At 45.4% G+C, this 16,079-nt stretch overlaps 1 protein-coding gene across 2 annotated transcripts in view; it reads right to left on the bottom strand.

Moving 5' to 3' along the window:
• Window positions 1–11,403: 11,403 nt before the first annotated feature.
• The window catches only part of LANCL2 (LanC like 2), a 51,680-nt gene continuing 47,004 nt past the window's right edge, over window positions 11,404–16,079 (bottom strand). For both annotated transcript variants that reach the window (XM_035026494.1, XM_035026495.1), the window contains exons 7-9: window positions 15,666–15,842; window positions 15,348–15,420; window positions 11,404–11,609 (exon numbers count right to left, since the gene is read on the bottom strand). In XM_035026494.1, the coding sequence (XP_034882385.1) occupies window positions 11,506–11,609; window positions 15,348–15,420; window positions 15,666–15,842 (354 nt within the window). In that variant the 3' untranslated portion in view covers window positions 11,404–11,505. The remainder of the gene's footprint in view (window positions 11,610–15,347; window positions 15,421–15,665; window positions 15,843–16,079) is intronic.

The following is a 16,079-nucleotide window of genomic DNA, read 5'->3' as shown; positions in this document are numbered from 1 at the left end:
CGACCTGAGCCGAAGGCAGACACTTAACGACTGAGCCACCCAGGCGCCCCAAGACAAACTAGATTTTTTTTTTTTTTAAAGATTTTATTTATTTGGCAGAGAGAGACACAGCGAGAGAGGGAACACAAGCAGGGGGAGTAGGAGAGGGAGAAGCAGGCTTCCCGCCGAGCAGAGAGCCCGATGCGGGGCTCGATCCCAGGACCCTGGGATCATGACCTGAGCCGAAGGCAGACGCTTAACGACTGAGCCACCCAGGCGCCCCGACAAACTAGATTTTAAACCAAGGATTTTTTTTTTAAGATTTTATTTATTTATTTGAGAGAGAGAGAGGGAACACAAGCAGGGGGAGTGAGAGAGGGAGAAGCAAGCTTTCTGCTGAGCAGGGAGCCCAATGCAGGGCTTGATCCCAGGACCCTGGGATCATGACCTGAGCCGAAGGCTGACGCTCAATGACTGAGGCACCCAGGCGCCCCTAAACCAAGGATTGTAACAAGAGATGAAGGAGGGCACTATATCATCATCATAATCTATCCAACAAGAAGATCTAACAATTGTAAATATTTATGCCCCCAACTTGGGAGCACCCAAATATATAAATCAATTAAAAACAAACATAAAGAAACTCATTGATAATAATACAATACTAATGGGGATTTTAACACCCCACTCACAGCGATGGACAGATCATCTAAGCAGAAAAGCAGCAAGGACAAAGCTCCACACTCCTGTCCCGTAGCCCGCCATGTGCACTCTCATGGCTCCATGTAAGCCTTCTCTGTGTGCCTGCTGGCTGGGTTCTCTGTGGGGCAAGGTGCTGCTCATTGAGAACGGGGCGCCAGATGAAGGAGCTGTAGCAGTGTCTTGGGCCCAGGGCCTGGTCAAACTCGGCTTCCCAGGCAAACAGTTCCGGCATCAGGAGAATGCCAAGAAGAAAGAGATCCTGAATTCCCTCAAGTGCATCCCACCCCCACCCAAGTGATAGTTGGAGCCAACCTGCACACTTCTGAGGAGTGTGAGGTGAACAGTACGCAGGTACACCCCCCCCTCACCTTACTGCAGGGGGCTCTGTCCGCCCCCAGTGAAAATGCCACTGTGCTCATGACCAACCCCAAGTTCAATACTTGGTCTAGGATGTGCTGCCACAATGTTGCCTGGAACTTTGAGGAGGTCCTGGTGGGCCCAGATGGTGTGCCTGTGAGCAGGCTTTTCTGCTTTCCAGCCATCGATGTTGAGCCTGATATCAAAGCCCTGCTGTCCTTCTGTGCCTAAGCAAACCTCCTATCCCTGCTGCTTTCCAGTCACAGCACTGCCCTCTGGAGGTTTCATCCATGATGGTGTCTCCTCGAAATCTGCAAGGAGGAACGCCTGATTTCCAAGAAAATCCCTTGTGATGGGAGCTTCTTGTCCATCCCGGCATCCCCCCTCCCCAAACCAAGTCTCCTCACTAATAAAGTGTCAGGTGTCAGCCAAAAAAAAAAAAAAAAAAAAGGGAAAAGGAAAAGAAAAGCAAATCAACAAGGAAATAAGGGCTTTGAATGACACACTGGCCCAGATGGACTTAACAGATATATTCAGAGCATTTCATCCTAAAGCAGCAGGACTTACATTCTTTTTGAGTGCACATGGGACATTCTCTAGAATAGACCACATACTGGGCCGCAAATCAACCCTCAACAAGTACAAAAAGACTGAGATCATACCATGCATATTTTCGAGCCACAGTGCTATGAAACTTGAAGTCAATGAAAAAAAAATTTGGAAAGACCACAGATACATAGAAGTTAAAGAACATCATACTAAAGAATGAATGGGTTAACCAGGAAATAAAGAAAAAATTTAAAAAGTACATGGATGCAAATGAAAATGAAAACACAATGGTCCAAAACCTTTGGGATGCAGCAAAAGCAGTCTTAAGAGGGAAGTATATAACAATACAGGCTTACCTCAAGAAGCAAGAGAAGTCTCAAATATACAACCTGACCTTACACTTAAAGGAGCTAGAAAAGGAACAGCAAATGAAGCCTAAAGCCAGCAGAAGAAGGGAAATAAAGATCAGAGCAGAAATAAACATAGAAATAAAAAAGAAAATAGTAGAACAGATCAATGAAACTAGGAGCTGGTACTTTGAAAGAATTAATAAAATTGAGAAACCCCTGGCCAGACTTATCAAAAAGAAAAGAGAAAGGACCCAAATACTTATAAATCACAAATGAAAGAGGAGAGATCACCACCAACACCACAGAAATACAAACAATTATAAGAGAATATTATGAAAAATTATATGCCAAGAGACTGGGCAATATGGAAGAAAAGGGTAAATTCCTAGAACATATAAACTACGAAAACTGAAACAGGAAGAAATAGAAAATTTTAACAAACCAATAAGCAGCAAAGAAATTGAATCGGTAATCAAAAATCTCCCAACAAAAAACTCTGGGCAGTTTTTTTTTGCAGCATATAATCAGTGAATCCTAAAATCTGAAAGGTAAAAACTAAACCCAACCAATGGGAAAAAGCAATTCAGACAAACTAAACTAAAAAGCAAGCTGAACATGGCTGGAGAAAAACTCACAGCCCACTGACTGGTCTCACCTGCGTTCTTTTTTTTTTTTAAGATTTTATTTATTTATTTGAGAGAGAGAGAGAGAGCACATGAGAGGGGAGAGGGTCACAGGGAGAAGCAGACTCCCCACAGAGCAGGGAGCCCGATGTGGGACCTGATCCTGGGACTCCAGGATCATGACCTGAGCCGAAGGCAGTTGCTCAACCAACTGAGCCACCCAGGCGCCCTCACCTGCGTTCTTGAGCCTGTGGTCCCGTGATGCCGTCCTGGTGTACTTGCAGGTGCCCTGAGTCCAGACCCGAGTAACCAGGGGGAGGAGCAACAGTATGTTTATTGAAGTGTGGGGACCCCAGATCAGCCGCATTGGTGTCACCCTGGGACTTGTCAGAAAAACATTCTCAGGCCCCACCCCAGACCTAGTGAATCAGACAGTAGCCCAGCAATCTGTGTTTTAACCAGTCCTCCAAGTGTTTTCTGAGCGTGTTGAAGTTTGGGAACCACTCATTCCTTCTGCCATTCTCCTAGGGAATATTCCCTTTCTCTTCTCTCTTCAAATCCCAACACTGCGGCCACTTCCATCTTCACTCAGAGGTTTCCTACTTCACTGAGAAGACTGAAGAAATCAGAAGAGAACTTCCACAGCTGCCACAGCCTCCCACTCACCCACCAGCCTCTGTACCATCCATCGGCCAGAGCACAGGGGCCAAGCTCCTGTCCACAGCTTACCTGCACTCAGGCACTGGCTCCCACCTCCTCTGCTCCTTAAGGACATCACTCCAGCACTGCCCCTTGTTCAGTGTCACATTTTTTTTTTTTTTACCTGCCCATTGGCTCATACCCATCAATTTTCAAGCATGCTATTATTTTTCTGAACTTAAAAAGTTTTTTCTTTATCTTATGTCTCTCACCAGCTACGGCCCCATTTCTTTCCTCTCTTTTACAACAAAACTTCTTTCTTTTTTATTTACATTTTATTTATTTATTTGAGAGAGAGAATGAGCACAAGTAGGGGGGAGGGGCAGAGGGAAAGGGAGAAGCAGATTCCCCATTGAGAAGGGAGCCCGATGTGGGACTCAATCCCAGGACCGTGGGATCATGACCTGAGCCGAAGGCAGATGCCTAATGAACTGAGCCACCCAGGCGCCCTACAACAAAACTTCTTTAAAGTATTGTCTATATTGCTGACAAATTCACCAATGACTTCTATCTACTGAACCTAACAGTCAATTCTTAATCTTTCTCTTGCTTATCAGAAGCATCTGAGTCAGTTGCTCATTTCCATCGGCACACACATCCATTTTCCTCACTGGCTTCTAGGGAAACATGCTTCCTATCCCAATGACTGCTTCTTCTCACTCACTTTGGCTGGTTCTTTCTCTTCTCCCAACTTTTCTTCTTTTTTTTTTTTTTGTGAGATTTTATTTATTTATTTGTCAGAGAGAGAGTGAGCACAAGCAGGGGAAGCTGCAGGCAGAGGGAGAAGTAGGATCCCCACTGAGCAGGGAGCCAGATGTGGGACTCGATCCCAGGACCCCGGGATCATGACCTGAGCCGAAGGCGGATGCTTAACCGACTGAGCCACCCAGGCGCCCTTCTCCTAACTTCTTAATGCTGGTGTGGCCCAAAGCTCTTTGTCTGACCTCTTATTCTCTTCCCTGTTCTCTTTATCCTCACTTCCTGGGTGAACTCATCCAGCCCTATGGCTTTCAATAACACTGATAGACTCCAAAGTGACAGCTCCATCCCAGATTTCTCTCTAAACTCCAGACTTTTCATGTTTGTCATCTCAAACTCAATATGCTTAAGAATGAGCCCTCATCTTCCTGCCTGACCTCCTTCACATCTCAGCTTCTGGTTGCTTGGGACAAACACTTTGGAGCTATCTTTGTCTACTTTTTTCTACTCTGCACCTATTTTAGGGAATTCTATTGACCCTAGCTTCAAGATACATCTAGATTCTGACCACTTCTCACCAACTCCACTGCTCCTAACTATACCGGGGTGAGCCACCACCATCATTTCTCTCTTGGACTAGCCTTCTCTTTTCCCTGCTGCTACCTTGCATTCTCCCGAATGATCCCTTTAAAACATAGACCAGATAATGTCCTTCCTTTGCTCAAAACTCTCCAGTGGCTCTCTACATCACCCAGAGTGAGAGCCAAATTCCTAAGAACGGCCTTCCAGGCCTAGTCGTCCTCTATCCTCTATCACCCTCTTCCTCATTCACTCCATTCCAACCAGGCTTTCTTTTTTCTTCCATGAACCTGAGTGGCGTGCTCTGACCCGAGGGCCTTTTCACTGGTCTGCCTTCTGCCTGGGTGCTCTTCCTCAAACGTTCATCTGGCCAACTTCGTTTTCTTCATGTCTTGGCTCAGATGTCACAGTCTCTAGTCTTACTCTGATCATCCTGTTTAAAATAGTAATGTTTTCTCTCCACCACTGTCAGTCCCTTTTATTCTGTTTTATCTTTTTTCCATATTATTACCTTAACATGAGACAATTTGCTTATTTATGTTCATTGTTTATCTCTCCCTGCTATACTGCAAACTCTACAAGGTAAGCATCTTTGCTTTGTTCACAAAGCAACTGCCTAGAATAGTGTGTCTGGTGTTGAATAAGCTCTTAATGACCATTTGTTGAATAAGTTAACATCCTCAGAGAGATAAGATATTGCGGCTAAGAAATAAGAAGACAATATATTTAAAAGGTCCCTAAGAACAAGACAAACTCCCGGACATAAAGAAAGGAAACATTTAATAGAAGGACTGGAAAATAGAGTTGAAATCTCTTGGAAAGTAAAGCAAAAAGACAAGGGGATGTGAAAAGGAAAAAAAAAGTTAGGGACCGTCACGGGAGATTAACACCCAAGTAACACCAGGTGTTCAAGAAAAAGACAAGGACATCAGAGGGGGAAAAACATTAAGAAATAAGTTAAGAAAAGCCCTAGAATTGAAAGACACAGGTTTCCAGGGAAGCTGGAAGGGCCTACCAAAAGTCCAGGACTGATTCATTATGGAGAAGAACAATGACATAGAGAAGAAAACACCTGAGAAGAAAAAGAAGAAAACATAGAGAAGAAAAAATCCACACCTTGTAAAACGATGACATGCAAGGCACGAGATCACACACAACAAAACAAGGATCACCATGGCTATGAAATTCTCAGAGGCAATGCCGGAAGCTAGAAGACAGTGCAGCAATGCCTTGAAAGTTCAGCAGAAAAGTGATTTCTAGTCCAGAATTCTATAAACAATCGGCGATTTAAGTGTCAGAGCAGAACAAAGACATCTTTCAGGCACGCAAGGTCTGAGAACATTTAGCCCAGGTGCCAAGAGGAAATGTGCTCCTCCTTCCCGACTCAGGGCTTCTTGGGGCCAGGAGAGCAGGCCTTGTTCCTTATCCCCCTTTTCGTCCCCAACAGCTGATATAGTATGTGATAACTTCCTCTGTGAAGAAATGGTTTGAAAAGCCGGCCTCATCCATTCTTGGGACCATGGGGAATATTTATGATTATGGGAGGATGTGCGATTGCGTTGCTTGGTACATGTTTTATCCTCTTACGGGCAGTACTTTAAAGGGTGGGGTGAACTCTATTGACATGTGACCTGCACTGCTTCTGCTGGACGATCCTGTGAAGGCCACAACAGGCCACCTGATGCAGAACTGGGAAGATCTCTGTGGGTCTCTAAACGAAGAATAGGCCAGCGAAGTAGAGGACCCAACGTCTCTCAACTTTCAGATTTGTCCTAGGCCTGAAATTGTTGCTTGGTTACTCCTTGCCCCTATGGGATTTCCTCCCCTTGAAAGACCCTGGGGCAGTGAGGCGCTCACGCGTGTGTGCTCACGTGGGCACACACACACACACACACACACGCTCAAGGGGCTGGAAGCTCCAGCATGGTCATGAAGCATGGAGTTTGGAGCTGGACAGTTCTGGGTTTTCATTCTACTACTTAGGAGAGTGAGCCTGTTTCGTCACATTTTAAAAGCACTACACCAACACCTTCACTTCCCCCAACAGAGCACTCACAAGTGGCTAGACACTTTCTCTATTTGTTATTTCATTTTAATCCTCCCACCAACCACATGAAGATGTCCTGGTTATTGTCCTGATTTTCTGGAAACAAAACAAAACTTGAGGCTCAGGAAATTTCTTGTCTAAGGTCACACAAGTGGTTGAATTCAGAGGTAAACACAGGCATTCAGCTTCTTCACCTCCAGTCCATATGCCCCTTGATGGCTGGGATCAGCCTCATCTTCATGCCAGCGGGCGTCATACTGCACAGCTGGGTGATTACTTACCTGGGGTCCTCTCCTGCCATACCTGGAAGACGCACAGTGTCTTCTTCACCCGGGAGGCTTACTGCCCCCACCCCACAATGCAGAGGAGCTGTCTGATGTCCTATTAAGGGAGGGCCTCCCCTGCGTCTGAGCTCAATGCTACTCACTCCCAGTGGGTGTTCACCAAGCAGGACTGTGAACTCAGGAGGCCAGAATCCATGACCGCTGAGAACCGACCACTCTCAGCACTCAGCCCAATGCCTGGCACACTGTAGGCGTGCAATAACCGTGTGCTGAATGAAGGACTCAAGCCTCCCACCTCTAAGTGGGAGGGGAAAATGGGTGCAGTGGTATTTGGGAAGCAACTGGACCTCAGAATAGCCCCAAGCATCTGGGATCACTGGTGCTTCTAGCGATCTAGCTCTGGGGAGCCGGTCTTGGTTACAATGGGGCCTTGAAGGAGCCTGCAACCTTGCTCTGATCAGGAAGGGCAAAGATGCAACACGGCCTTCCAGGGCCATGGGCCCGTTGAAGAGCAGGCTGACGGGCCTCAGGGGGTGACGGTCACTTTGAAAATTGACAGCTGGCTCTCCTCAAGTCGACGTGATATGGAAAAGTCGAGACCTGAAGGTAGCATCTTCCACTGCGATAGGGATCTTCCTAGATGGGCGGGTGCCTCGTGATCCCGGATACCCCTGCCATGCCCATCTTGCACAGCCTCCCTGCTCCCTGTTTTGAAGCCCAGCTTGCTAACATGCATTCTTTACTCCAGAACCTGAACTTTTTACCTTTTGGAGTCAAAGGCTCTGATGAAAAGCTCTGATGAAGCGAGGAACCCCTTCTCCGGAGATTCATATGCATATGCACAGAAAACATGGCACACACCTAGGATCCTCACAACCACCATGGCCCCACCCCCCCACAAACCTAGCCTCATGCCGGACTTAGGGCCAAGAAAGGAAGAGCCCCTCTAAGCTGCAGCAGCCAGCCTGGGATGGAGTCAGGACAGTCTGTCAAAATGTTCAGGGAACCTGGACTTTAAACTTGGATCACTGCTCTTGTGAATCCAGCAGATGAAGTAATAGATGCTAAAAGCCCTACACAATTACACTAGCGGTTGGAGTCCCCCACCCAGCCTGGAGGGCAGTAGGCTCGAGCAGGTGACAAGGACAGAGAAAGAGGCCCTGTTCCTCCTTTCCTAGGCATGTACTCTTGCGCAAGGCCTCTCCCAGGTTTCAATTCTTACTTTCTGCAGGGACATCTAGGCGAAGGGGTACTGGGTGCAAAGGAGCATGACCAACGGCAAACCCCGCCTGTCCTCCATTCTAGCGGTTATCCTGGGCAAGGCTGTCAGCTTTCTCACTTGTAAAACAGGGATAACAGTGCCCACCTCCAGCGGTGTTGTCACCACTTGTCACCGTTAAGGACGGTGAGGGCAAAGGCCCGTCACACCATGCCAGCTAAACGTAGGCTGCTCTTACCATCACTGTCCAGCTTTTGGGGAGCCTTGGGATAAAAAAAGAACGCATGTGTAGATGCCTTGTTATCGTTCTAATGAATTATTCAGTACCTCGTGATGTGGGCGATTGCCACATTTTTAAGTGAAGAATGAAATCTTCAGAATGGTGACCAATGCTCCCAACCAACCTCACTCTCAAACGCAGATGGAGGTGAGAATAAATGAAGAGCCCACAAGTCGTCATCGCGGAACTGTCTTTACTAACGAAACCAAAGAACTCCACACACTTTTTGTGGCCATCGACTTTTTTTCTTTCAAATTTTAAAATGGTATTGTGCATACACATAGTTTTAAAATTTAGACACATTTTGGAGATCACAAACAAATCAAGAGATCACCGTGCGATGTTCTGAGATCTGAATTCAAACACTTAGAATTACTGAACCGACTTCCGTAAGTTTTCTGTTCCTTGAAGTGGATGCCGTTTCTCCTCTGCCTTCAGGGACTGTCCCTTCTGCAGCAGCTACGTAACAGGTGCTAGGAAGGGGGATAACGTAGAGTCGGAGAGCTGCGCATCTGTTAACATCTAGTGGGTAAGCAGGAGGGTGTCAACCCAGCTGACTTAAAAAAGGAAACCCCGTAAATAAAAGCTCCATTTATTCCACGAATACTTTATCTTTCCCTCAGTACATTAGTTGGAAAGAAGGCTGACACTTAACTTCTCATATATGGTGAGATGCCCAGGTAAGTGAGCGAGTCTCCATTGCTGTTTCTGCTCTGGAGACATGTGCCCAGAATCAGGGCCTTCGACGTGCTCCCCCTGGCTGAGGCAGGATGTACTGCGGGTTTCTGGGGGCAACCCCTGTGCAGTCCCATTGGCTTCCCCTGAGGAATTAAGTTTGGGCAAAGCTGTTAGCCGAAGCCTTGAGGCAGGCAAGACCTCCTAAGCTGTGTGTGTGTGGTTTGGAGGAGGTGGGTGGGGAGGGAAGGAGGGGGCATGGTTGTTTGGCTCTCCTGCCAAACAGTCCCCCTCAACTGACTCAGGACCGCATGTCCCGACTTTAGGAATGGGGTACTGGGCTGCCTGAGAAGTACTGGGCAGGCCCAGGAGGTTGGTTAAAATATAACCAAGAGCATTTATACCCATGGAAGCCATCAACCTAACGTGAGAGAAGATAGTCATGACTTAGAAACAGTGTCTGCAATGAAGGCATCCATGAGGCTTCATTTAGAAAATGAAGGTCCCAGGGCGCCTGAGGGGGCTCAGTCATTAAGCGTCTGCCTTCGGCTCAGGTCATGATCCCAGGGTCCTGGGATCGAGCCCCACGTCGGGCTCCCTGCTCTGCGGGGAGTCTGCTTCTCCCTCTCCCACTCCCCCTGCTTGTGTTCCTGCTCTCACTGTGTCTCTCTCTGTCAAATAAATAAATAAAATCTTAAAAAAAAAAAGGGGGGGTGCCTGGGTGGCTCAGTCGTTAAGCGTCTGCCTTCAGCTCAGGTCATGATCCCAGGGTTCTGGGATCGAGCCCTGCATCAGGCTCCCTGCTCCGTGGGAAGCCTGCTTCTCCCTCTCCCACTCCCCCAGCTTGTGTTCCCTCTCTCGCTATGTCTCTCGCTGTCAAACAAATTAATAAAATCTTAAAAAAAAAAAAGAAAAGAAAATGAAGGTCCATGTTCAGATGCCAGGCCCACAAAGAAGGTTCAGCAACACCCGACGAACTGCATATGCATGAAGGAGATTTGTCTTCTGCATGGATATTCCTGCTCCTTTATGAAAGGAGTGGAAACTAGGGCTGATAAGTGGTTAGACAGACCCTTATGGACAAGGACCTGACCAGCGGAGAAACCTATCTAGGCTTTTATGACCCGTGCCTTAGCTCACAAGAGGAGAAGTGCGTGGAAAGTCCCAGGCCACTGGTACGGTGATGACAAACTCTTCTAAAACCTGAAATCCACACGACAGAATTACTGAGAATATGCTAATCCAAATTAATGTCCATTTTTTTAGATAAAACAGGTCAGGCAGATTAATACCACAATTTTCTTGGTTAGATTATGTTTCCCATATGTATAAATGCAGACTAGTCCTTTTATTGCTTCATATATTTCAATCAACTGTGAGATTTCAATCACCCAAAAGTAGACCAAAAATGACCGTATTCCTCCCAAATTTACACTGAGATAACTTACCAAATTTTGATGTAAGTTTAATTGCAGGGACAGGGGAACAGGTGAATATCTGCTTATCGCCATCTGGAATTGGATCTACTGAACTTATAATAGGTTATGATGATGATAAAGTTTTAATAATGTAAGCCAAATCTAGAATTGCCAATGCTTAGTCACCCTACTTGATTTACAGTATGGTCATGGAAGGGCCTCCCTTGGCTGTTTTCTGGTATCACGAAGTCCAGCGCCCAGGGCACTGGCTGGTTTGGGCTGGGACTGGCAGGAGCCTCTGGAACTCCACACAGGTGCCCGGAACTTCAGCTGAGAACAGGGCGCCCCAGCAGAGCTGCGACGCATGCCCTCTGGCTTCTTAAAAACACCAAGGGTGAACACAAAACACAAAGAGGGAGCGGAGCGTTTGGCGACCCGGTCCAAAGGCTCAACCCCCACCCCCACCCCCAACCATTCCAGCAAAACCCCCCCTCTTATCTTCTTTCTTTTCGGTTTTTGGAATGGTCTTTCCCTCGTGCTTGTCCGAAAGGTACTCACAGAGAGTGCTGACAAAGTATCACGAGGATACCACCTTAGAGACGCTTTCTGGTATATGAGAGAGACACCACCTGACTCTTCCCTGTCAACACAGGAGACACCTCCCTTAAATCTTATACACAGAGAAGTGGCTGCCGCCGTGCCCTCGCGTGTGCTCGGCTCCGCGCTCATGGGAAGGGAAGGGCTTTCTGTTTGGAACAACTTACACCTCTAGACAACGAACACCAAGGAACATGCAAATGCTACAGAGGGCTGGAGGTGAAGAATTCGTATTTCACACCAGTGAGGGGAACACTGTTACAAAACGCTGACGGGATGGTTTCTGTCATTCATGCTCTAACTTGAGGGTCTTTGCAACAAAGGGGGCCCGTGAAAGTGTTTGCTTCTTTTTTTTTTTTTTTTTGCCTTCTTCCGGATTCACAGTTGGTTCTGTGTCAGGCACTAAGCAACCTGGCTTTTGGTCCAAACAGGTGTCTTAGTAGTCTCTTTACATCTTTTTGTTCCTCTGCGAAGGAGCAAGTTCAAATGCCGGAAACTGGGATGTCTCCGGTGCCAAGATGTCCGAGAGAAAGTGAATCGCGCCAGCCATGCCTGCAACGTACAATGTGCATCCTTTTATTCAAGGGCATTAGGGGAGTGTCCAAAACAAAGTGACCTGTGATCACTGCCTGTACCAGGGGCTACAGGGATGATGGGAAAGGTGCTGAGGACGTCACAAATGACTTCATAAAAAAACAAAAACAAAACCAAAAAACACAAAGAAATCCTTACATTAGCACCCAGCAGATAACGATACCAGTTTTCTTCCCTTTTTTTTTTTTTTTTTTAATTGGGTTCTGGGCTTTAATCTTGTGTCTTGCAACTCTGAGATGATCTCATAGAAGGGCCACCTAAAAAGTTAGGGGTGCTGCTATGGTGTTACTTCAACTATAAAACTTCCTCTCTCAGCGCTTTTTTCCTAGTCCAAACAAAAAGGTTGCATTTTATATCTTCTTTGAATTTTAAGAATGCCACTTTAATTTTTAAAAACTTTTAAAAAAAGTTTAATTCCAGTAGGGTGGAATTCTCTCTTCCATATCGGCGTTCTGCACGGTAGTCTGCACCAAGATTGGGCTTTAAAGAGACCTACAGGAGGGTGGGCGAGGAAGCCTGCCGGTTCCATATCTCTTGACAGGAGTTTGATTTACACAAGTGTGTGCATTTGTCAAATTCTTCACTATATTAGCTTTAGGTGTACGATTTAATGACTCAACACTTCTCTACGTTACTCGGTGCTCATCACGCGTACTCTTCATCCCCATCACCTGTTTCCCCCAGCCCCCCACCCACCTCCCCTCTGGCAACCGTCAGTTTGTTCTCTGTAGGTAAGAGCCTGTTTCTTGGTTTGTCTTTCTTTCTTTCCCTTTGTTTCTTAGATTCCACATATGAGTGAAATCATATGGTGTCCTTCTCTGACTTAGTTTGCCTTAGCACAATACTGTCTAGCTCCATTTATGTTGTTGCAAATGACAAGATTTCATTCTTTTTCATGGTTGAATAAATATTCCATTACACACACACACACACACGAATGCTACTTTAAAATGAACTTTGTTTTCGGGGCGCCTGGTTGGCTCAGTCAGTTAAGCATCTGACTTCAGCTCACGTCATAATCTCAGGGTCTTGGGATCGAGCCCCGTGTCGAGCTCTGTGCTCAGGGGCGGGGGATGCAGGGGGAGTCTGTTTGTCTCTGCCCCTCCCCCTGCTCATGCTCTCTCTCTCAAATAAATAAATAAAATCTTAAAAAAATAAAATGAACTTTGTTTTCATCGAAATCCCCACTGCAAATCACTGTAGTCTGCACCAAGATCGGGCTTTAAAGAGACCTACAGGAGGGTGGGCGAGGAAGCCCGCCAGCTGGCTGGCTCCAGCCTCTGGGCCCCTTATCTCCCTTTTCAATCAGAACAATTCCTCCCTTATTGGATTTTTGTTTATAGCTTTTCTTTTGACACAAAATTTACATGCACCCAAACACCCAAGTCCTCAGTGGACTCCTCTGAGTCTGACAAATGCACACACTCGTGTAAACCAAATTCCTGTCAAGAGATATGGAATACTTCCATCGCCTGCCCCCTGTGTGTCCCTCTCTGGCTGACCCCTGCCGCCATGCCCAGCACGGAGTAGTCTGGCCTGTTTCAGAATGTCCTTTGAATGGAACCCCACACTATATATAGCCTGTTCTGTGTGGCTTCTTCCCTCAATGATTTTGCAATTCATTCACATTTTGTGTGTGTCATCAGCTGTTTTCCTACATTTTGGTTGTTCTCAGACTAACCCTGTAAGTTTTTGTTTGAAGAAAGGGTTCCAGTAGCTTAAGAAATCTGAAAAACACTGACTTATCAGAACCTATTAGAAAAAGACGATGACCCACGACACCCTAGAGTGGTCCATTTGTTTTCTTGTTTTGGTGGGGAAGAGCAGCAGATTCACCTCGACGGAGCACTTGGGCAGGAGAAAGCTCCAGAAGGGGTTACCGTGTCAGTGACCCTTTCAGCCTAGTCGCCTCCGCAAAGGCACCAGAACTACTCTCCACCCACCCCACAGGGATCTACCTAGAGCCCACCAAGGGAACAGACGAATCTAACTTCCCATCCTTTAGGGAGTTGTACATTCTAAGATCTTGACCTACTCGGGCTCTGGAGCTGCCATTTATAAACCTGAATGCACTCCACTGAGAGTTCAGGTATTAACTCCGTTCTGTCGAATGCAGATACACTGCATTTTTATGATGTAAAAGACTGAAATTTTTTTCTGAGGATTATTTTTTCATTATGATTGCTTTGAATATTAAAAGGATATTAATCAGCAAAAGATAATGGCAAGTGCTCTATTTTCTGCTTATATTTCTAATATATGATTAAAAAATATACCCAAGAGCAGAAGCAGAATGGGGCCTATCACTACAGGTAATTCAGACATCAGAAGGGAAATAAACGAGGATTAGCTTTACACACATTAGCTTGACACCATAGGTGAAATAGAACAATGTCTCAAAAATACAAACTACTGAAACTTACCATATGTGAAACTGATAACTTGAACAGCCCTATGAACTAACTAGTCCCCACCCAAATCTCTACTCCAAGGTTTCAGTGGAGAATTCTACCAAACATTTATGTTAGAAGGAACACCAATTCTTCCACCAATTAATACATTATTTGTTCCAGAAAACAGAAGAGCAAAGGATACTTCTCAGTACCGTTTATCAGGTCGGTACTACTCTGATGCCAAAAGCAAAGATAGTACAAAAAGGGAAAAGTCTAGGCCAAATCCCTCATGAATATAGATGCAAAAATCCTCAACAAAATATTAGCAAATACAATTCAGCGATATATAAGAAGACCAAGTGAGGTTTATCCCAGAGATGCAAGGCTGGCTTAATATTTGAAAATCAACCAATGTAATCCACAATGTTAATAAAGAAGAAAAAAAAATCCACATGATCATATCAACTGATGCAGAAAAAAGCATTTGACAAAATTCAACACCCATCTATTGTTTGATTTTTTAAAAAATTATTCAATCATTTATTCCTTCTGAAGTTTACTTTGGAATTAGTATAAGATGTAGCTCTAAAGTAATCAAAAGTTATCACCAATTTATCCTAGTATCATTCAACCTTTGCCCTTTGATTTCTGTGGCTTATATCACAAATTATCTAATTCACACACACACAGGCACACACACAATATAAATACAAAAAATGTACGAGTCCTCTTTGTAGGGTTTCTATTTTGTTTTCCTGATTATAGTCTATATATGGTGCTTTGCAGCAGACTTACTGCGTTTGCTCATTTCCTGTCTTTGCTTGTTTTTCAGAACGTTCTTCAGTATGCTATTATTTTTTCCAACTACCTATTTTCCTAACTACTAATAGTTTTAAGTTACTAATATCAATTATTCATCCTTCTTTATATATCTGAAATAATTAAACATATTTAAATAACTAAACAAGTTTCCTGTGAATAGATCAGTATTATATATACAATGTTACAGACAAAATGCAGAGGAGTAACCTTATTATTTCTTCTTTTACTGAGTAGCAAACATTCTATGTTGTCTGCATATATTCTTTAGAAATATTTGAAGCATGCTCACGGGTGCACGAAATAGGTAAGGCAGAAAGACTCGACGGTATTTTCAGCAATAAACTACTTTGTTCACAGCTGCTTTACAGTGGGGGAGTTATTACTCAAGGAAGAGCAAATGCCACAAGCCAGTGCAGAGACACAGAAGGCCCAAATTCACTCACCCAGATATTCAAACCCAGCGCTTTCTGCTCACTCTTACCTTCAAAGAGAGAGTAGGGTCTGTCGGGGATGCGGCACCCATGTGCTCCATATTCTAGACACCACTCTGCAAACTAAGGGGAAACACATTTAAGAGCAGAGATTTCACTTGGTGAAAAGGCAGCAAATGAGACACTGCAATGAATTCACCAAGCACTCGAGGAAGAGGGTTCCCGGGCAAGGGGTACTGCTGGGCCAGGAGAAACAGGGGAGACCACAGAGCTGGGAGAAACCGGTTAAGAGAAGGAGGGGAGCTGTAGTTTTGGATTTTGTGCATGCTCTGGAGTATTCCCAAGTTGTCTCCATTAAGACTCCTTACTTTGCAAGCTCGGTAGAGATACTTTTTATCCTGCGTGAGATGGTACAGGGACAGGAACGAATAGCCGTTCCCGGCTGTTCCGTGGCAGATCCCGTAGCCCTTCCGAAGCAAACCTCGCTGCCAAATGACATCACTACACTCCATGGCATCTTTCAGGTATTTCTCCTCCTTAAAGACCTGGGCAGTGAAAAGCAGAACAGCGTGAGAAAGATGTTTTCGATGATGACTTAGCAAAACAGTTTCCCTTTCTGGCTAGTCATTGACACCTTAGGAAACCTGAACCTGAAACCTTACCCCCTCTGGGGGTAAACACGACCACCACCAGCAACACCACAGTACCGCACCTCACGAGCTTAATCTACCCATCTCTTCCCCTTGTCCTCCCAGTTCACGGTTCTGCAAAAGTAGTTCTAA

This window comes from Mirounga leonina, unplaced genomic scaffold, assembly GCF_011800145.1.
Source record: "Mirounga leonina isolate KUSES-001 unplaced genomic scaffold, KU_Mleo_1.0 Mir_199, whole genome shotgun sequence".
Taxonomy (NCBI): Eukaryota; Metazoa; Chordata; class Mammalia; order Carnivora; family Phocidae; genus Mirounga; species Mirounga leonina.
This window is presented reverse-complemented; position numbering and strand designations above follow the sequence as displayed.